This window comes from Mastigoproctus giganteus, chromosome 7, assembly GCF_048544385.1.
Source record: "Mastigoproctus giganteus isolate SK-2022 chromosome 7, ASM4854438v1, whole genome shotgun sequence".
Classification (NCBI taxonomy): domain Eukaryota; kingdom Metazoa; phylum Arthropoda; class Arachnida; order Uropygi; family Thelyphonidae; genus Mastigoproctus; species Mastigoproctus giganteus.
The window spans coordinates 180,808,441-180,830,350 of record NC_143581.1 but is presented as its reverse complement, the minus strand read 5'-3'; the positions used below and the strand labels follow the sequence as shown (position 1 = coordinate 180,830,350).

The following is a 21,910-nucleotide window of genomic DNA, read 5'->3' as shown; positions in this document are numbered from 1 at the left end:
CCAAATTCCATCGAATTTGAGTACCATATAGGGTTACCTTTGGTGGCCTTCCATAATCGAAGTGGTGTTTAAACACCATGAAATTGGTCTTGGTGACAGAAATCTTTAGTTTATTTAAACCCACCCATGCCACTAAATTATTCAAAACTGACTGAATTTTTTGTTCGAGAATTTGTCTTGATCTTCCCTGCACTGCCACCACCAGGTCATCTGCATATGCAACTTTGATGAACTCATCACTATCCTTTGTGAGCCACTGGTCTAGCACTGCATTCCAGAAGAGAGGTCCCAAGACTGAACCCTGAGGGCATCCTCTTGAAACGGTAGTTGTGTATGATAAATGCTTTGCACATACTCTAATTTGTCGGTACTTAAAGTAAGATCTAAGGACTTTGAACAGGTACTCATCACACTTGGCCAGTTGCAGTGACCTGAGAGCACTTTCCCACCAGAGGGAATCGAAAGCGCCCTCAAAGTCAATAAAAATAGCAAGAACATATTTGCTGTTTGCCTCCTGAATGTAAGTCAGCAAGGTTGAGATTGCGTCTTCAGTGGATTGTCCTTTTTTGAATCCAAACTGGCAATCAGAGGAGAGTTTGTTCTGTAAATAATTTTAAAATCCTTGGGGCATTCATCCTTTCAAATAATTTGCCAAGATTGGCCAATAAAGAGATTGGTCTGTAAAGGATTGTTAAATTATGTGATATTACATAAAACTAAACTTGTTTTAAATTCACATAGTCTGCTAACTGCTATCAAGGAAGAGCAAAGCGCAGCCAATGCACATCAACCTACTCCAAACTAAATCCATCAGCAACGATAGACCAGAAAGAGAAGACGATTGTCAAACTGTATTAAAAACCATATTAAAATATGAAGTCTAGCCTAATACTATTTTAATACAGTTTTTAATTTAATATGTTTTTAATACAGTTTGACAATTGTCTTCTCTTTCTGGTCTATCATTGCTGATGGGTTTAGTTTGGGGTAGGTTGATGTGCATTGACTGTGCTTTGCTCTTCCTTGATAGCAGTTAGCAGACTATGTGAATTGAAGACAAGGTAAGTTTTATATAATATCACATAATTTAACAATCCTTTAATAGGGATATGTTCGCATTTTAATACTTAAAGATTTTATATTACATTAACCATATCACTTTGATGTGAGCATCGGGTCAAGATTTCCTACAATAAAGGTATAATATCGATCTTATATTTAAACAAAAATATTTAGTACTGTATGTAACATTTTCTTAAAATGTATATCTTTTTTTTTTTTTTTTTTTACTAGAAATGTAGTTTTTGACTTTAATCCCTTGTCTCTTAAAATTGGTAGGTGTTACGACAGTTCTTCCTCTTGCTCAGATTACAAACCTTGAGGGGGCATAAACTGAAATTGAGGAAAGACAGTTGTTGAATAGATGTGTGGAAATTTGCCTTTAGTCAGTGGGTAGTTGATTGCTGGAACAAACTCCCATCTGTCGTCATGGAAGTTGATAGCTTAAATAAATTCAAGGAAGAAGTGGACAAACTTTTAGACGGAATGGATGGCTGAAATGGAAATTTTTTTTTTCCCTTTTTTTTTTCTTTTTTTTTTTTGGTTGATGCTGTATAAGTTTGCTTTCTTGCATTATGCTCTACTGATGCTTACTAAAAAATGCTTATATCATTGCCATATTTGAATTCAGCAATGTCAGATATATATATATAAGCAGCACACTGAATTTTAACAGAGTGAAACTGTTTTTTTTTTGCTGACTGGTGTAATTTATTTATCATACCTGCACCAACATATCCAGTCCAAAGATCAGCCAGTCAAGTGATTTCTATTTCCACATCAGATTGTTATAGTATGTTGGCACTATTGAAATTAATTTTATCAGTAAGCTTTTGCTCCATGTCCTATAATTTACCCCAGGGGCCTCACATCTGGTGAGTATGGGCTTGGCAAACCGAGGGTCCTTAGCTGGATATCATCATTCTTCTCTTTCTTGCTTTCTTGGTGATTCCCTTCTCTCTCTCTCTCTCTCTCTCTCTCTCTCTCTCTCTCTCTCTCTCAGGATAATGTGGGAATTTTTATTTATTCTTTTTGGCTGGTGCAACATATGCCTCAGGCTTCATTACATCACAATATTCCTAAAAATAATAATAATAATCAATATATTTTATTTAATTTAATTGTGTTTTATTTACTATATGTATTCGTCTTATTTTACCTTATCTGTTTTACCTAGATATTTAATTTCAGAATAGTAAGCATTATTTGTTTTATTTAGTTATTTTAATTATTATTATTACTCTTACCTAGAACATGGCTATGATGATCAGAATATGGTAACTGCTGACCAGATATAAAATTATCACCTTATTGCAAATACCATATGACAGTTGCACTCTAAACATTTTACTGCTATGTGCATGTTGGTGCCAGTGTTTTAAAATGGCCTCAACTTTATCAAAACCTTCCATACTCTCTCTTCACCAAAATACACACTCAGACAAATTTTTGTAAATGGGCATGTTATTAGTTGCATTTATTGCATTGTATTTGTTTAAAAATTAATTTAATACATTTTTAAATTTTAAATTATTTTAAAATTATTTGCTATTTGCTATTTTAAATTAAATAAATACATTTTTAAATGTATTTATTTAATACATTTAAAAAATGTATTAAATCTCCAAAAAACCTTTCCAAATGCCTTTAGCCATAAATTTTAAAAGTATTTTATTAATAGGTATATTTATGGAGCAATATTTTCAAAGTTTTCTGAGCAGTGTAGGCAGGCTGCTAGGACAGGTCATGGGGTTTTGTAAATGATATACAAGAATTTTTCCTGCAGGGACAAGGGGATGATTATTCCATTGCATACGGCAATGGTTAGGCTGCATCTGAAGTACTGTATGAAGGTTTAGAAGCCTCCTTTTAAGGAGGATGTTGATGTCTTGGAACATGTGCTGTTTAAGCTTGCTTCCTTGCATCATTTGCCACTAATATATATATCAGGGCGATTCTTTATTGAACCACCCTCTCATATATATATTGTATTTATAAGAGTTTGATGAAGAATATCAAAATATAGTAATATGGATTATGGACTAGGGACACTGCATATATTGTCAGAAGGAATCCAGTGACCATAGCGGATATATAAGTTAGATGATTGAGCGGGACAGAACAGACAAAGAGCTACCAAATGGGAATTAGTAGCCAATCAATGGGTACATTGGCTACCTAGGAGTATCGACTCTTTATATATTTTAAGTTTAATTTTAAATTTAAGTTTATTATTATTATATTTGAACATAACTGACTTAAATATGTGAAGTACAGTCCCAGAATTATGTCCGGGGTCCTACTATAGGAATGGGATAAGCAATCCCAGACTGCCTGAGCCCAACTATCCATTTATTCATTAGTTTACCGAATGCAATATCGAGATGCTATTTTTCTGCTAGAATATACTTTTCTTGCCTACACAAAGTTTAGCGACCAAATTCCACTACTTCGTAAGTTCATTATTTTCTTTTTATCCTGGGATGTCATACTTCATACGTTTAAAACACACATATATTCTTCGTAATTTAATTTAATTCTACTGTCTCCGATGCTTGACACATGAAGTCGTTATGGTATACAGCAACTATAAATATAATTGAGCAACTACGATAGCCTTTTCACCTTATACCTCTACTGTTCTGATAGTTTCACTGTCTGTGTACCACTTTGGATTCAGTAAGTTATATTTTATTTTCTCCTTCCCTTTTCATTTTAATTTTCTTCCCTCTATGCTTTCTGCCTCTGTTGGGTTAGCTATGAAATATACGTACGTCTCTCCCTTGCTTACCTCCACATTTAGGCCAAGCCCCATCACTACCAAATTCAAATTTGCTCTGATGTTACTACCACGTGCTTACGTATATTTCATGTTTTTCCTATGATTTCGATGGTTGACCCTTGATGAAGATATTGAAATCATAAGTTTTCAGCATTAAGTACTTTTTATTTTTCCTATGTCTTTCTGTGTTTTCCATACTCCAATTCCCATTTGGTAGCTCTTTGTCAATTCTGTCCCTCTCAATCATCTAACTTTATATATATATATATATATATATATATATATATTATATGAGGTAAAAGTAATAAATCTATTGAAAAGTGCAAAGATAGCAGCGTAATTTACACAATTCCAAATACTGATAGGAAAAGGATAGCTGAAATAGAATTTCAGTTATCCTTTGCTATATGATATAATGAATTACATAAAATTATAGGCTGAATTGGATAGCCAATTAGAGAGAAGGGAACTGTAAAGCAAAAATGATTAGTTTAATATATGGAGTAATAGCAAGTATCAGATAAGGGTGGGATAGTTTGGTTATAGGCCCAAAAAAAGAATTATCAAATCAAATGGCGTGATTCAGAAAAATTTGGGAGAATTTGTATAAGAATCTAAAATTAGAAGAATGTAAATTAAAAGATAATGCAAGCAAATGGTACAAGGCAAGGGAATGAAGCGAGGAAAGGGAGGGGATGAAAGTGTAAATTAAAAATGCGAAGATAGCAAGAAAGAGGTAAAAGACAGTAGGAATGTTTGTATCACCCTCGTATTACCCTAAAAGCTTTACAAATGAGAACAGGAGAAGTAAGAAAGTAGAAAAATAAAAAGCTGAGAAAAGAATATTGAAGTTTACTCGGGCAAGTTGAGATCTCAAAGTCCCATCCTTTTAGAAAGGGCCTGACTAAGAGAGAATTAGTAGAAAGAGAGAGACTAATACCAGATGCTTGTGAAGTAAGAATTTTGTGAAATGCTGAAAAAAAAAAAAAAAAAAAAAAAGAGCCAAAAAAATAATGAGAGCCAAAAAAATATAAACTGAAAACGGTTTATACTTGCAAATAGAGAGTACAAAATACAGTGGATTCCGGTTATTTGGGCCACCTGTTAATCGGGGCAGCCATTTATTTGGAGCAAATCTTAAAAAACAGAAACCAATCTAGAAAATAGCCAGGGTTTACTTCGCTTAATTGGGACAGCATGCCGTTTAATTGGGGCAGGAGACCGCAGCACTGGAGATTACCCTTTGATTGTCTCCGACGGTACCATACGGTTCGGTCGAAATTCTGGAGGTCACAACCATAAAACAATTAGCAGTCACCTGTTTATTGGGCTTTTCTGTTAGTGAAATCTATCATAAACGGACAGTAAACTCGATCTTACTGAATTTGCGATAATACAGACAGCTGGAATTCTGTGGGTTATTATGGTGAAATGTGTTTACACTTCCATGAAATCTTCAATCATATAAAAAAATTAATTTTTAGATCTTCTCTTCATTCCTATTTTTAAAGCTTTGTAACTCGTTACTCCATTCTCACCTGCATGTATTGTGTTACTTGCAATTTGTGTGTGTGCCGTGTTCTTTGTTATTGATTTCTTATTTTACTGTTTATATTTTAACCCCCCACCGCAAATGTCAGTAAACAGAAATGTCAACTAGTTCGATGTACATATTACAGTACATATTAATTATTCCAATTATAACATATATTCTTCCGATTTTCACATATCATTTAATTTTTTAATTGGTAAGGTAATAAAGGGTAAATTTGTGCTTAATATATCTTTGCTTTTATAGCCTGTGGATAATATTCCTCCTTTTTTTCGCTAATTAGAATCGCTGTTTAATAGAATTAAAATTCAATTCACAAACGTGATCACAATGACCGGCGCTTACTGCACATCGTACAGTGAACGGTACTTTACTATGGTGACTCCATCGTAATGTGATTTGATTGTACAGTGAACCAATTGTAAAGGGGGGGGCACATGGTATTTTTAACTATTTATGTGAAACTTTGGATAATTGGGGCAGCCGCTTAATCGGGCCAAAATGCACTAGTCCCGATGTGTCCCAAATAACCGGAATCGACTGTAGATACCTGGAATTTCCAAGTAATGTGTAGTAAATAGTTAAGGCAAGGAAAAACAGTGGGAAAATATCCACTTGAGATATAAAACTGTAGTTGGATTAATCTGTATAACTGAATGCCAAAGCGGTAACACATTAGAAAGAATGCTTGGAACTTGCTATAATTTATAGTGAAATGCAGACTTAAAAGTAAGCTTTAAAAAGAGAATAGTATTAGTAACCTCTATAGTCGCTTTTGGTATGATGTGTGTAAAGATTTTTCCTTTCCTTCGTTTCACACAAGTGAAACGAAGGAAAGGAGAAATTAACATACAGCTTTATTATTGTGACATGAAAGTATATAGTTGAAAAGCTGAAAGATATACTTAGTATGGCTAGATTCTGTAGACGAAAAAGTTGAAAATATTAGGAAAAATAGAATAGAAAGGTCCAAAGATGAAATAATAATATACATATTTCATAAAAGTAATTGAGTATGGGAGTGATAAGTCTAGTATATCCAAAAGCAATAAAATAGCTGTTAAACTCCAGAATTTAAAAATAAGAGCATGTAGGAAGAATGCAGGTCAAAATTAATGGAGTGAAGTCCAAATGGTAGGGTGATTATGCATCAGAAGCTTTGGAGACTGTATAAGGAAAGTCTTACTACAGTACCGTAATACCTCAATTAACGAAGCAGATGCATTCCAGTACTTCAGTTTGTTATAAGAAACTTTGTTATAGGAGGTAGAAATACCATAGCAAGAATATGAATATGTTCCTACAATTAAAAAAAGAGGTAAAAATTGTTCAAAATAAATTTATTTGAAATGAGAACATACATTATTATATTATAAAATATTAAAGAAAACTTCACAAGAGTCAAGTAAAACAGTAAACTTAATCTAATATGAAAAATAACACAAAACAACACTAGTTCTCACTTGATGACTTTTTCAAAAATGCATCTAGTGTCGACTGTCTTGATTTTTTTTAAGATCGCTTAGCATCTCACTATAATGAGTTAAAGCATTTAAAATGAATCTTTTCACAATGCAGCTTCATTGAAAATTGGGATTATTTTCTGATAAGACATCTAAGGCGTGAGTCACTTCATTTAAACAATTAGACAAGGTCTCTGTTGTTAATATCCTCTCTGGGGGGAACTTCTTCATATTCTGAACTGTTTACTTGTTGCTCTGTTAACTCTTGGAGATCCCCATTTGTTAGTATCACACCATGGCTACTTAATAAATCCTGAACATCAGCTACATGGACTTTTGCAAAGCCTATTGCGTGTGCCATTCGAATAACTTCTGTGCTAATTGCAGAAATTTCACATTCTGCTCCATCACATTCTGTTACAACATTGGGCCATATTTGTCGCCAAACACCATTAAGACACACTGATCTATCACTTCATGCCAGGCTTCTTTGATATTGCTGATTGCTTTTATGAGGTAATTTTTCCAGAAATCATTGATCAACTGTTGTTTCATCATTAGCCTCAATCAGTTGACTAAAAGTGCATCTCAGATAGTATGCTTTAAAGGCTACTATCTAATATATAATGCCCTGATCCATTGGTTGTAGCAGAGAAGTTGTGTTTGGTGGGAAAAACTGCACTTCAACTGGAATGCATGTTTGAAGTGAGCCAAAATTTGAAGGATGACCTGGTGCATTGTCCAGTAGCAAAAGTGCCTTGGGTTCGAAATTATTTTGTTCACAATAATGTTGGACAGCAGGACAAAAATAGTTGATAAACCAATCAGTAAACAAGTCCATTGTTACTCAGACTTTTCTATTCTATTTCCATATTACTGGCAAATTAGGTTTGGAGAATCCTTTCGTAGCTCAAAACATTTTGGAATGGTAAACAAGCATTGGTTTTAGATTCATATCCATCGATGTAATTGCGCCCAACAACAGTGTTAGTCGGTCCTTGACTGCTTTAAACTCGGAAGCTCTTTTCTTATCTCGGGAGATGAAAGTTTTGGAAGGCAAGTATTTAAAGAATAACCTGCTTTCATCCACATTGAATACCAAATTCTGCATGTATTTTGTTTGTTCTACTACGGCTTGCAGTTGTGCAGAAAATTTTGCTGCTGCCTAGATGTTGGCACTTGTGGCGTTGCATGTCAGTTTAACGCTATGAATTCTTGCATGTTTTTTGAATTTCTCAAACCAACCGTGAGAAGCCACAAAAGTCTCTGTGGTTTCCTCAACTTCCTGGCCTTTAAATGGTTAAATAAGTTTAATGCTTTGTGGTGAATTATCACTTGGGTAACTGGCATATGATGCTGTGTCGTATCTACCCAAACAGTTAACATTTTTTCCACGTTTTCTATAATGCTACTATGTGTGTGCGTTAATTTGGACGTGGTAATGTCATTACAATTTAGCACAGACTGCTTAACTTTATCAGCTTGATTTAAAAATTTAGATACAAATTGAGATACAAAATGCAACTAACCAAACTATATTTGCAGAAGTATCTGAAAGCATAATATCAATTGTCAGAATGACAGTAAATATAATTATAAATGATTTCATGAAAGATCTAATTAAAAATATAAGGTAAAGGTAAAAGTTTGAGAAACTTAGTGAGTAAAGAAGCAGAGAGATCATTCCATAGGAAGTCATGTGAAGCTATTACTCTCAAAGTAGTGGAAATACTACCATACAAATACTCATTAGAACTGACCTGGTAGTTCTAATACCATGATAAAATATTTGATATAAGTTCTATGAAACACCTCTATCATCTCCACTACTTGCTAGCTATTGCTGGAAAAAATAGAAGTAAAATTTATGTTGGATAAAATGAGCAACAATATTAAAATTGTAGTTGATAAAATAAATAAACAGGGATATTGTTTTTAATTACTTTATTGCATAGTAGGCATAAGGAATTGGTGAATAATATATGGTTACTGCATATATTAGCAAGTCTGATAATTTGAGTACAGATAATATTTTTATGTTTTGATAGAAATATTGGAGTTCCAATTTGATGAGATAAATAATATTAAAGTTAAATTTACTTCTTTTATCAAATCAGTCTATACTATGTGGAAGAGAAATATTTCTGAGGGTAATATTAAGGTCAAGAAATTTGGCAATATGATTACAGGTGATCCCCGCTTAACGCTGATAATTCGTTCCGGAAAAACAGAGCGCTAAGTGAGCGCCGCATTCCCATAAGGTAACATATGTATTTGTGAGTTGCGGTCGGTGCCATAGGATATTTCCTAATCAATAATAAATGGTAGTGAAAAGATGCACAAATGTCCGTCAAAATATTTAATTTCAAATATTTGTACATATAAAATATTCTGCATAACATATGTATATAATTATGTGGTAACTACTTAAGTGTCAAAATTAAACTTAAAATTCCAATTAAAAGCATGAATTTAATTGATAAATTTAATCATGAAAAATGTGTCTATTTTGGGTTGAACTTTGGCCCTCTTCCAAATAAACTAAAAGGGGTATTAATTTTAAATTCCCCGCAGCATTACCACCCAACAATAAAGTCAACTGATCCTTCGCCGCTTTGAAACCTGGAATGTTTTTTTTCTTCTTTCAATATGAAACTTCTTTTAGGCATTCGTTTCCACAAAAGTCCTGCTTCATCTATGTTAAAAACTTGTTGAGAAGTATAACACATAATATCCCTCTTCAGTAATTTTAACAAGTTCTTTTTTGAAAGTTTCAGCTCCTTGATCTGCACTTGCGGCTTCTCCCTGGATTTAAAATCTATTCAACCAGCTCATACTAGTTTTAAATGGTTCCACATTTTTTTTTTTTTAGGTGAGTTTTCTTCAGATCATTATATTGGCTAATCTTTGTCTCTCTCTCTTTTATAATATTTAACTTAACTGAATTCTGCATTGGATATCATCTTCAATAAAAGTAGTTAAAGTCTTTCCATTTCAATCCTAGGGCCTAGCCCTAGTTGCTTGCAGTGGAACAGCTATCTTTCCCGCTGCTAAAATTAATTCTTTATTTTTTTTTTATAATTGTTCTTACAGTTAAATTTGCAAGTCCTAAATTATGGCACACATCCACTTGTCTTTGACCGGAATCGATTCGTTTCAAAATGTATAATTTAATTTTCAAATTAAATTTTCAGTCTTTGTACTGTGCCCAGACATTGTTGCTTTTTCATTCTTATCAGCCATTATTAACTCTTCGAAAATGTAACTGCGTTAGTTGCATTAATTATGATACAATGTTCAAGTAAACTGTCCGTTACGCACGATGTCTAATACTGTACTGAGTGATAACTAGACTTCAGATAGAAGTCTAGTCATCACTCAGTACAGCATATAACGCAAATATTACAAGCAATATACTTGATCATTTTTTTAAATTTTGATCTCGGAACTACGTAACAAGTCACTGTACTGCAATTAAATTAGCGTGCGAGAAAATTTCACTGAGCATTGGAAAATTTCTCAAGTCGGCGTGGGAAACTTTTTAATGCTGTTTTGCTATTCATTTTCAAGCTATCGACTCCATCAAATGAAACGATTTCGTTAAATATGCCAAAAATGCAATCTGTAAAAGAGCGCTATAGTGATCTGTAACAGCGTTATAGTTAGATACGGGTTATTATATATGAACAGCGTTATAGCAAATCAGCGTAAAGCGAACCGCGTTATAACGGGGGCCTGCTGTATCTGTGTTCTCCTTATTTGGTACAAGTTCACTAGGGTACTAGGGGATGTTGCTTTAGCTATGGGTTCAAAATTTGTTTAAAATTAGGTTGTTGTTTACGTAATGAAATGCTAAAAAGTTTTATGATTTGGGTTGTTTATAGTTTATACACTGAGTGATCACTGAATTATGACCACCTACCTAATACTTCGTAGGTCCTCTTTTTGCCCTCAGTACAGCAGCTATCTGACGTGGCATTAATTCAACAAGATGTCGGAAGCGTTCAGGAGGTATGGCCAACCAAGCTGTGTGTAATGCGGCTAGCAATGCAGGTAGAGGTGATTGGTGTATCCAGATGCCTGATATGCCTTTCCATAGTGTCCCACAAGTGCTCTATGGGATTGATATCGGGGGAGTTCGGAGGCCATTCGATATGTTGGAAGTCAGAACTGTGTTCCTCAAACCATTTCTGCACATCAAGTGCGCGATGGCTCAGCGCATTGTCATCTTGGAAGACACCATTGCCATTCGGGGAAAAGTGTAACATAGCAGGATGTACACAGTCAGCAAGCAGTTGACGATAGCGGAGACCAGTGATACGTTGTTCCACATGCACCAGTGGTCCAAGTTCCTGCAAGTGAAACATGCCCCACACCATACAACCGCCTCTACTGACCTGCACTTTTGACACCATGCATGATGGATGAAGAGCATCATGTTGTTGACGCCAAATCCATACATGACCATCAACGGTGTGGAGTAAATAACATGACTCATCCGACCAGCACACCTTCTTCCGTCTTCTAATGTCCAACTTGCATGCTCTTTGTACCAGGTGAGTCTTTTACACCAATGAACCTTGGTTAGGAGAGGATGCCGTAGATGGTTGTCTGGGGGTATAGCCTATACGTGTGAGCGTGCAGCTCATGGTCATGCCAGATATTGTTCTGGGTTGGCCCAGTCTGGGTAGTCAACTCTTCAACAGTGTTGCACCTGTTTGCCTGTATGAGTCGTTGGACCCGGTGCTCACCTCTAACATTAATCTTTTGCTGACCTTTGCAGTTTTGCCGTCGGGTCGTTGTTTGACCATTTTGACACCAGTCCTGGTACACTTTAACAATGGTGGCTCTCAAACACCACACCAGTTCAGCCATTTGGGAAATTGAGGCACCAGCTCGTTGAGCTCCCACAATCTGTCCTCTATCAAAGCCGATAAATCCTTCCTTTTAACCCATCACGCTCGGAATTTTACTACCTACCAAACCACTTACACCTTATCTATGCTACATAGGTCGACTAACTGGCACTCTCATACCTCACGTGGTCAATGGGTCGCATTCACTGAATTATGACCACAACAATGAAAGTGTTGGTCATAATTCAGTGATCACTCAGTGTATATCTTCATAGTAGTGTAAGAATAAATTTGAAACTGAACTGGAATTTTGAGAATCCATGGGTACTGTTTGTATATATGTTTGCCACCAAAAATAAAATTATTAAGTGTACAGAGATTAATATAATTGTTCCATAAATTTTCGCTGATGTTTAATTTGCCTTTGTATCTGTGATAAAGCTATTTAAGCAAAAACACAAGTTGTGAGGTATTGAAGTAAAAAGATTTGTGAAATCATAGGTTTCTATGCTAGACATAATAACATCAGATCTAAAAGTGTTAATGACAGCTTGGTTATTGCTTATAATCCATGTAGATGAAAGATTATTGAAAATGGTGTTAAGCAATTTAAAGAAATGCTTACTTTACCTGGGAGGTAACAGCCACTGTTTTTAGCACTGGTAATAAATCTAAAACCAACAGGCTGTTTATGAAATTTGGCTATCATATACAGAAAGGGAAGAGTGGAATTGTGTAATTTAGCATGTACTTTTTTGTGTAAAGCTATAAGTTTTTTAATAGTGGAAGTAGGATCAAGATTACAAGGCATAAATGTGGAGCTAGTTTCTATTTCATTTTTAAGTTTAGTGAAGTAAAATTGCTTGCAGAAAATGGCAAAGTTGTTGGAAGCTTTGACCACTGGGACTATAATGAAATTATCCTGTAGTTCTAAGATGCGTTTTTTCAGATTGAAGTATGGTATATGAGGGTTATTGTACAGTCTGTAGGCCTCCGAAACTGCTTTTAAAATGTCATGGTAGGCAATATTAATCCAGTTTAAAAATGCTTTGTGTGGTATTGTGTATTTATAAGCTAGTTTATTGGCAAAATGTATATTAAGATAGAGGTCTTATTGATGTTCTTTAAACCTTTCTTATGTATTGGTCTGAATTTGAAACCTTTATCGATTGCTGTTTTAAGAGTTTTGTTATTAATGATATTAAGATTTCCAGTTACAATGTCCCCATGATATTAGTCAACATAAGGTGCATAGATAGGATTATTACAATGGCAGGGGAGATCTGAGAGTTGAATGTTTCCTCGATTTGTAGCTAACTGTTTGTAATTGCAAATTTTAAGACCTAAAGCAGATTCATAATTGAAGCAGTGATGTATATTAAAATTGTACAAGCTGTGTTGAAGGTAATAGAGGTAGTTGTGTTTGTTGAGCAAAGAAGACCGGGGTAGTTTGTCAAACCATTTATGAGCAAATTTTATATTGCAGAAGTGAAGGCCACACTTTCTATTCAACGAAGTAAAAATACTGAGCATCCAACATGATTACACCAAATTATTAATTGCGGAAACACTTGAAATGAAATTACATTAAAATTCGGTCAATGTATGTCACCTCTACCCCATCTGTGATGCACGGCCCTTCACATGCATGCACAAAGATTGCAACTAATCTCCATGCTATAAATTCTGTTGCAATACCCATGGTTTCACTTTTGTGTGATCATGACTCTAGTCGAAAAGCCCTGCCTGCTTCGTGGAAGTAACAAAATTCTTTTAGTTTCTTAATGTCTCAGAAGATTCTTAATGTTTTTTTATATTTTAATATTTGTTTATAAAGTGTTAAAAGAATGGATTCATCATGTAAACTAGTTTCGTAGCATTTAATTTGTTTTTAAAGTATGGACTTATTGTCTTCTCTCACTCAAAGATTAAGGTTGGTGGTTTGATGTATTTTGGGGTCCGCAGGTCTCTGATTCAGGGGTGCATTCAATCATTGATTTTGTCTGCGAACAGATTCTGTCTGAGGAATTCATGTAAATTATTTGTATTGTTGATTCAACAACAGAGTATCAGCACAGAAATGTTCTACAAGACATCATAGTGGTAATTCCTCCTTTTCTTCTCTAATTGCAAAATTCAAAGCAGTGAGTTGTAATATTGCTAATTCTGTAAAGGCTGATGTCCTGTATAATGTGCTTAAGTTGGTGTTATTGAACATAAATTTATGACAAGAAGAAACCAAAGCTTTAAGTATAGATTTTTTAATGCTAAAAAGAAAATAGTTAATTTTTTGTATATCAAGAATGGTGTTATCCCAAAAATTTAAGATATTTTTAAAGTCAAGTTTGGTTTTTTGTAAAGACTGTGTTTTCCATTTCCAGGCAAGTGTCTGCTTATAGGAGTCTGTAGTGTATGACTTTTTTTTTTTTTATGAAAACCCCAAACACAAAAGGTATCACTACCTGTAGTACTTAGTACCGTGCATGGGTTGAAGGAGAAGTATTGGGCAAGGGGATGCCGGAAACTTTGCTCTAGAGACTAAACATGGGTTTCACCACTTCAAGCCTCCAATAAGCAAAGTGGTGGTATTTCACCGGTTGATGAGATGAATAATTTATATATAGTGTTTAGGGAGCTATTACTTAATAGAACTTTGTTAAAGAATTTATTATTAAGGCTGTGTGGATACAAAGATATGTGTTAGAGGTTTGTCCTACATATTTAATATTACAGACATTACAAGTAAGCAGATAAATGTTTGTAGTGGTACAAAAAATGGTAAATGATCTGTGTTATGACTTTCCTTGTAACCCATCATGGGACATGTAAGGCATCATTTATCTAGGCATTTGCAGAAGGATAAAGGCTAATTTAAAATATGTTTGCTGTATCCAGATTCATGCTCTTCGCAGATGACCTCTGCATATGGGAAGAGAGCAGGGAATGGGTGCAACGAGAAGTTGACATATGGGCTGGTATGGCCAGTTAATTTGGACTGGTTTTCAGTCAGGAGAAGAGTGAAGTAATAGTTCTAAAGAGGAGTGGCAAGATTGATGGATACATTACAATGGAAGGGAAACAGCTAAAAATGGTTAACAACTTCAAGTATCTCGGAAGCACCATTACAAAGACTGGAGTAATAGATAAAGAAATAAGTAGAAGGATACAAGCGGGTGGAAATTTCTATAGGCAGACAAGAGATCTGATCTGGAACAGGAACTTACCACTGAAGTGTAAGAAGACTATATATCAGGCCTATTATGTACCGATTCTGACATATGCATCTGAAACTTGGACTATGAAGAAAAAGGATGAAAGCGGAATTCAGGGGGCAGAAATGAGATTTGTGAGGAGCATAGCCAGAAAGACAAGATGTGACAAAATCAGGAATGATGTGATTTGGGAGAGAATTCAGGTTGAAAAACTCCAGAATAGGATTGAAAGGTCTCGTTTGAAATGGTTTGGACATGTCAAGAGGATGAATGAGAGGCGTTTGCCAAGAATGTTTGATTTACAATTAAGGAACAAAAGACCAAGAATGAGATGGCAGGACATGATAAAGACTGATGTCATTAAGAGAGGAGGAAATTGGAGTGAAATCAACAACAGAAAGAAGTACACAGACAGGGCATGGTAGCGAGGTGTCATATGTCGACCAGTGGAAAAGCAGAACGATGATAGATGATGATGATGTATCCAGATTCAAAATGAACTTTTGTTTCAAAATTCAAAATATTTCAATTCGTTTCAATTTCAAATGTTTCAATTCAATTTGTTTCAAAATTCAAATTGAACTTATATTATTTTTACTTTTATTTCTCAACTCTCACTTAATTAACTTCTCACCCCATTTTTATCCTTAGATGATGATTGAGAATTGACAATTCAATGCCTAAGGGCATCCCACACATGTTTGATCAGATTTAAGTCTGGTGATCGTGCTGGCCATGGCAGTTGTTGAATATTTTTAGTTTTGAGGTATTCCTCCATCACTTGAGCTCTATGTGCAGTGGCGTTGTCATGCATGAGAAGAAAATCTGGGCCAACTGTGCACCCTTAAAAAGTCACACATAGGGTTCGAGAATCTGTTCTCGGCACAGATTCAGGGAAGTAACAAATACCTCTGCGCAGTTATGGTACCCCTGGCAAGAACACTGCCTCCACGATAAGTGTCCGTTTCTCTGGCGATGGAGGAATGGTACCACATTACTCATTGTCTCCAGATGAAATAATGCCTAGAATCTGTTTGTCATCTAAAACAGGACTCATCACTTAACAGAACTGTACCTCATTTTTCAGGACTCCAAGTCACATGTTCATGGCACCAGTTTCGATGAGCTCTGCAGTGGTTTGGCTTTAATGGGATACAAATCACTGGCTTCCTTGCATAGAGTCCACTTGAATTGAGTCTTCTTAACACAGTCCAGTTGGAAATGTTTTCGTCTGAGGCTGCAGCAATGTCAAGAAACAGTTCATGACAGAACACTGTAGGGTTCAGTCTTACTGTCAGAGCCAGATAGCAGTCTGTTCTGGTTGACAGTCCTTGGGCGACCTTGGCCAGCTCATCCTGTAATGGTTCCTATTTCCTGAAACTGCTTCCATAGTGCCAAGATGACGCCATGTGACACATTAAGCCAACATGCCACCTCTGCCTGCAAGTGCTCGGCTTCAAGTTGTCCAATGGCCCACCATCAGAAAAAATCGTCTAAATGACGATAGCTTGCCATCCTGAGTACTGATATAGCTATCCCACTGAGCAAGCCAAAAATCGTGAATGAAATGATGTGGTTGCAACCCATATTTTTATAGGTATGAATAATTTGCATAATATGCAACTCTGTAAGGTGGTAGATTGATTTATATTGGATACTTGGAATTTGCATGCTAGGATGCCTATTATATCAAATATTTGCCTTCAGCGACACTGTCACAATAAAATATTCATGAAAAATGTTCTGTTAATTTTGTTTAGCGGTATACAAAAAAGAAAAAAGAAAAAGTAAACTGCAGCCATTATCAACCCACTGCAGGATGGAACCCTCCTCAACAATTCATGTTGAGGGAAATGGACCATAATCTGCCACGCTGGTTCAGTGCGGGTTGACAGATACCGTATTTAGCAGTCAGGGGCTTGAACCCCCGTCTACTCAAGGAGCATGTGCTATTGCACTCCCACTCCTGATCTGGCTATGGAGGAGCAGTATACAAAGGGGTATCAAAAAGTTCGTACTCTTACCTGGAAATAATAGCCCTAGAAAGGTGAACCTTCACAGGAACTTTAATCCTTTTCTGTGTACTCTCTTGTATAGTAACACATTTCTCCCATCTATGGATCAGTTGTTTAATGCCTTGATCATAGAAGGCCACACTTTTTTTTGCCTGAAACCACAATTCCACTTTATTGATGACTTCCTGTGATGAAACAAAGCGGCATCCATACAGTGGTTTCTTTAGTCTTGACATGTCTTTAGTCTCCGGATCGTATTGGCACACCCAACATTCGTCATTTGTCACACTGATCAAAAAAGTTCTCAACATCAGCATTACACAAATTCAACAGTTGGCTAGAACATTGCATTCAACATTGCTTCTGCAAAGGTGTCTGCAGTCTTGGAACCCATTGTGCGGAGATCTTAGACATGTGCAGATAGTCATGTAAAATGCTGTGGGCAGACCCATAACTAATTCCCACTGAATTTGCTATGAAGTGAATTGTCACTTAGGACCAGCTGTTCAAACTTTGCAACCGTCTCGCTATCTGTGGGTGTTGATGGCCTTCCTTCTCTCGGCTTGTCAAAGACACTTGTACGATCATGCTGGAACTCCCGTTTCCACTTTTTTACAGAGTCATAAGATGAACAATTCTGCCCATACACAGCTTTCATTTCTTCATCAATTTCTTGAGCTTTCTTGCCCTGCAAATGCAGGAACTTGATCACTGCCCAATACTTCACTTTGTTAACCATAGCATCCTTCCTCAGATTCCGGGCTCCACCTCTTGTGTACAACCTACAGGAATGAAATTTGACGTGTTAGTTATTGAATATGTAGACAACTTATATCAAAAACGGCATCTTCCTATTGATGTTTTATCTAGGTCGGGGTGCAAACTTTTTAATACCCCTTCGTATATAATATATATATATATAAACAAATTTTCTTATTACTGTTTACATCTCTTATATAACTGACAAATGCAAAGTACTGCATATGGGTAGCAGTAACCCAAGAGAAATGTACCAACTGTGTGGTATTACACTCAGGGAGGTGAAGAATGAAAAAGAACTGAGGGTAATTATGCAGTCGGATATGAAGTTCTCTGAGCAGTGCAGACAGACTGCCAGAACAGGTCATGGAGTTTTGTCAATGATATATAGGAATTTTTTCTAGCAGAGATAAGAAGGTGATTATACCTTTGTATAAGGCAATGTTCAGGCCACACCTTGAGTACTGTGTACAAGTCTGGTGGCCTCATTTTAGGAAGGATGTAGAGTTGCTGGAACAAGACAGGGAAGGGCAACAAGGTTGGTGAGAGGAACAAAGGGGTTCTCTTACCATGAGAAGCTTAAATTCTGTAAGTTGCAGATCTGGAGACTAAGCACCTGTGAGGTGATCTGATTGAGATATACAAGCCTTGAATGGTTTGAGCAGGCTCAATGCTGATGGGATACTTTCGCTTGCTCAGATTAAGAACCTGACGGGGCGTAGATTCAAATTGAGGAAAGACAGTTGTAGAATAGATGTGTGGAAGTTTGCCTTTAGCCAGCAGTTAGTTGATTGCTGGAACAGACTTCCATCTGTTGTTGTGGAAGTTGATAGCTTAAATAAATTTAAGGCTGATGTAGACAAAGATTTGGAGTGACTGGATTGGTGAAATGGGAAGGTGGTGTTTTTTTTTTTTTTTTTTTTTTGGCTGATGTTCTATAAGCTTGCTTTCTTGCATCATATGCCTCAAATAATGCTAACTGAAAATTTAACATAATTCAGTTTTATTCCATCATAAATGTTTTTGGTATATATTTAATATATGAAAATCCAACAGAGATTTACCGGAACTAGATATGTAATTGAATTACAGTAACTGGTAGTATCCAGCTTCCAAGAATATCAAAAATAAATTCATAACATTTTCAGTTACTCTAATTATTCCCAAATCTTACTGTAATTGTTGTTATTATGTTTTACGTATAATGATTTTAATGATTTATTTTTTAGCACTTCTGAAAAATATCTTTTAATAGTTTTTTTTATTATGTCTTATATACAATGACTTGAATGATTCTTTTAAATGTTTCAAAAAAAATATCTTTTAATAGATCTGTTTTTATAAAGCATTTTAGGATACAGGTTGCAAAATAGTTAACTGATGTGTAAGTTAGTGCAAGTGCATCATTTCTACATGCAGCCAGCTACTAAGTAACTAGGAATTGGCATCATTAATTGCATCTCATATTGTGAATACTTTCGGAACAAGTTGCCATGATATTGCACTGTCCCTAACAAGTAACACTCCTTATTCGAAGATACCTGCCCACCCACCAATGGATAGCCAGCAAGCTCTGAAATTGTGCTGTCTAGGTGGTGGTATCTGCCAAGAATAAGTAACAGCAGTCTTCTCCATTGGTGGAGTGTTACCTATTGGAGGTAGTGCAATTTCATGGCAACTCGTTGTGAAGGTATTCACAATATGAGGTATACTTAATGATGCCAATTCCTAGTTACTTAGTAGCTGGCTATGTGTAGAAATGATGCACTTGTGCTAAGTTACATGTTCATTCTGTTATTATATTTTATATATGATAACATTAATCATTCTTTTAAATATTTCAGAGAAATATCTTTTAGTAGTTCTGTAAAACAACTAACTCAGCATGTGGCTCTGAAAAGGTAAGGGATATTGCAATTGTTTAAAATTTAATATTAAACTGAATTGGAAATTTTCCTGTGTGGGGAATATTTTAAGACCTAAGTTAGCTAAGCAAATATGTTTTAATTTCTCATTTACAAAAATTGAATTAAATTAGTGTAACTTGATTGCATTGTACTAATTTAAATAATGCTTTTAATGAAATGCTTAGAAATGCTTAACAGCATTAATATATGCCATTATGAACTACCCTTTGAGGTGTTCAAAATGAAGGCATGAACAGTATGTTATTAATGTCATAGAAGGCACATACTGGAATTTTCTTATGAAATCATTTGAAATAGTTAGGGTAAGTATGTTATTAGAGGCATAGATATTAATTACATCCATAATTTCCATCAAGTTGAAGAGGGCAATGAAAGCATTTATGTTTCTACTTCTGATAATGTGATGTGTTTGCAGTGTAAACTCTTGTGATTTTTATAATGCATTTTGCATTTGTTTTCCTTTATGGGACTGAGAAAGCATGTTCATTATGAAAAAATCATAAACTATTTAAATGTTCAGTTTTAGTCTGCTCTTGCATATTTCTAAGCTCTTCTGATTAATTATATTTAGTTCAGTTTAATACATTGTGGAATTTAAATCCAGACTTTTAGCATTAGTAGAGGCATTTGATGCAAGAAAGCAAACTTATGCAGCATCAGCCAAAAAAATAAAATAAATAAAATAAATAAATAAATAAATAAAAATAAATAAATAACCACTTCCACCTCACAACTCTGTTCGTTCGAAATACCTGTCCAGCTGAGCCTTAAACTTATTTAGGCTATCAACTTCCACGACAAGGGATGGAAGCCTGTTCAACCAACCAACCACCCGCTGGCTAAAGGTAAATTTCCGCACGTCTATCCTACATTTGTCTTTCCTCAATTTGAATTTATGCCCTCTCAGGTGATTATTCTGAGCAAGAGAGAGAATCCCATCAGCATTGAGCATGCTCAAACCATACAAGCCTTTATACACCTCTATCAGATCACCTTGCTGGTGCCTAGTCTCCAGACACTGTAATTTACAAAACTTAAGCCTTTCTTCGTAAGAGCACCCATTTGTTCCATTCACTACTTTTGTTGCACTCCTCTGTACTCGTTCCAGCAGCTCTACTTCCTTCTTGAAGTGAGGCCTCCAGGCCTGTATACAGTAATCTAGGTGTGGTCTGACCATTGCCTTATACAAGGGAATAATCACCTCCTTATCCCTGCTAGAAAAATTCCTATATATCATTGACAATACACCATGAGCTACTCTTGCACCCCGTCTGCACTGCTCAGAAAACTTCATATCTTCCTGCACAACCACCCCCAGGTCCTTTTCATTCTCTACCACTGTCAGTGTAGTACCACAGATTTGATACGTTGCTCTGGGATTGCTGTTTCCCATATGTAGTACTCTGCATTTGTCAACTTCATTTGCCACCTCTCAGCCCATCTGCTCAACCTTTCCCGATCCTGTTGCAGCAGCATAGTGTCAGTAGTGTCCTTGACATCCCTGCCAGCCTTCTTATTGTCTGCAAACTTGGACATTAAGCTTGATATCCCATCATCAATATCATTTATAAACACAGAAAACAATAATGGACCCAATACTGAACCCTGAGGGACTCCACTAATAACATTAGTCTACGATGAGCAGTGTCCATTGATTACCATTCTCTGTCTTCTCCCCCTCAACCACTCCTTTATCCATAGCAGCATTTTGCCTCCAATGCCACACTGCTCCAATTTGTGCAGCGGTCTTCCATGTGCAACAGTATCAAAAGCCTTTCTAAGATCCAAGTATATAATATCAAAGTTATTCCTTGCATCCAGTTCTTTTGTGACTGCATCATAGTATCCAATCAAATTGGTCAGGCAAGAATTCCCCTTAACAAAACCATGCTGTGTCCGAACTATAACTGAAGTCTTGTCTAGATGATCCTGCAGTGCTTCTTTAACCAGTGCCTCCATTAATTTTCCGGGAACAGAAGTTAAACTCACAGGTCTGTAATTAATTGTGTCAGCCTTTGATCCTCCTTTGTGAATTGGAGTCACATTTGCACATCTCCAGTCCATGGGTACCTCCCCTCAGTCCAAGGAAGCTCTCATAATTATGGCTAAGAGTTTGCTTACTTCCTTTGCTGCCTCCTTTAATATAACTGGATAGATCCCATCCACCCCAGGTGCCTTTCTTGTGTTTATCTTCAACAATTTCTCCTCCACTTTACTCTCAGAGATTACAAGATTCTCTAGCTTACTGCCAGAGTTGAATACACCTCTGGCATTCCCCTTGCTG

At 35.8% G+C, this 21,910-nt stretch overlaps 1 protein-coding gene across 1 annotated transcript in view; it reads left to right on the top strand.

Annotated features, from left to right (window-relative positions):
- The window catches only part of LOC150083372 (mitochondrial outer membrane protein SLC25A46-like), a 234,928-nt gene that overhangs the window by 109,969 nt on the left and 103,049 nt on the right, over positions 1-21,910 (top strand). Inside the window, exon 6 of the mRNA XM_090378488.1 lies at positions 19,543-19,599. Within this exon, the coding sequence (XP_090234614.1) occupies positions 19,543-19,599 (57 nt within the window). The remainder of the gene's footprint in view (positions 1-19,542; positions 19,600-21,910) is intronic.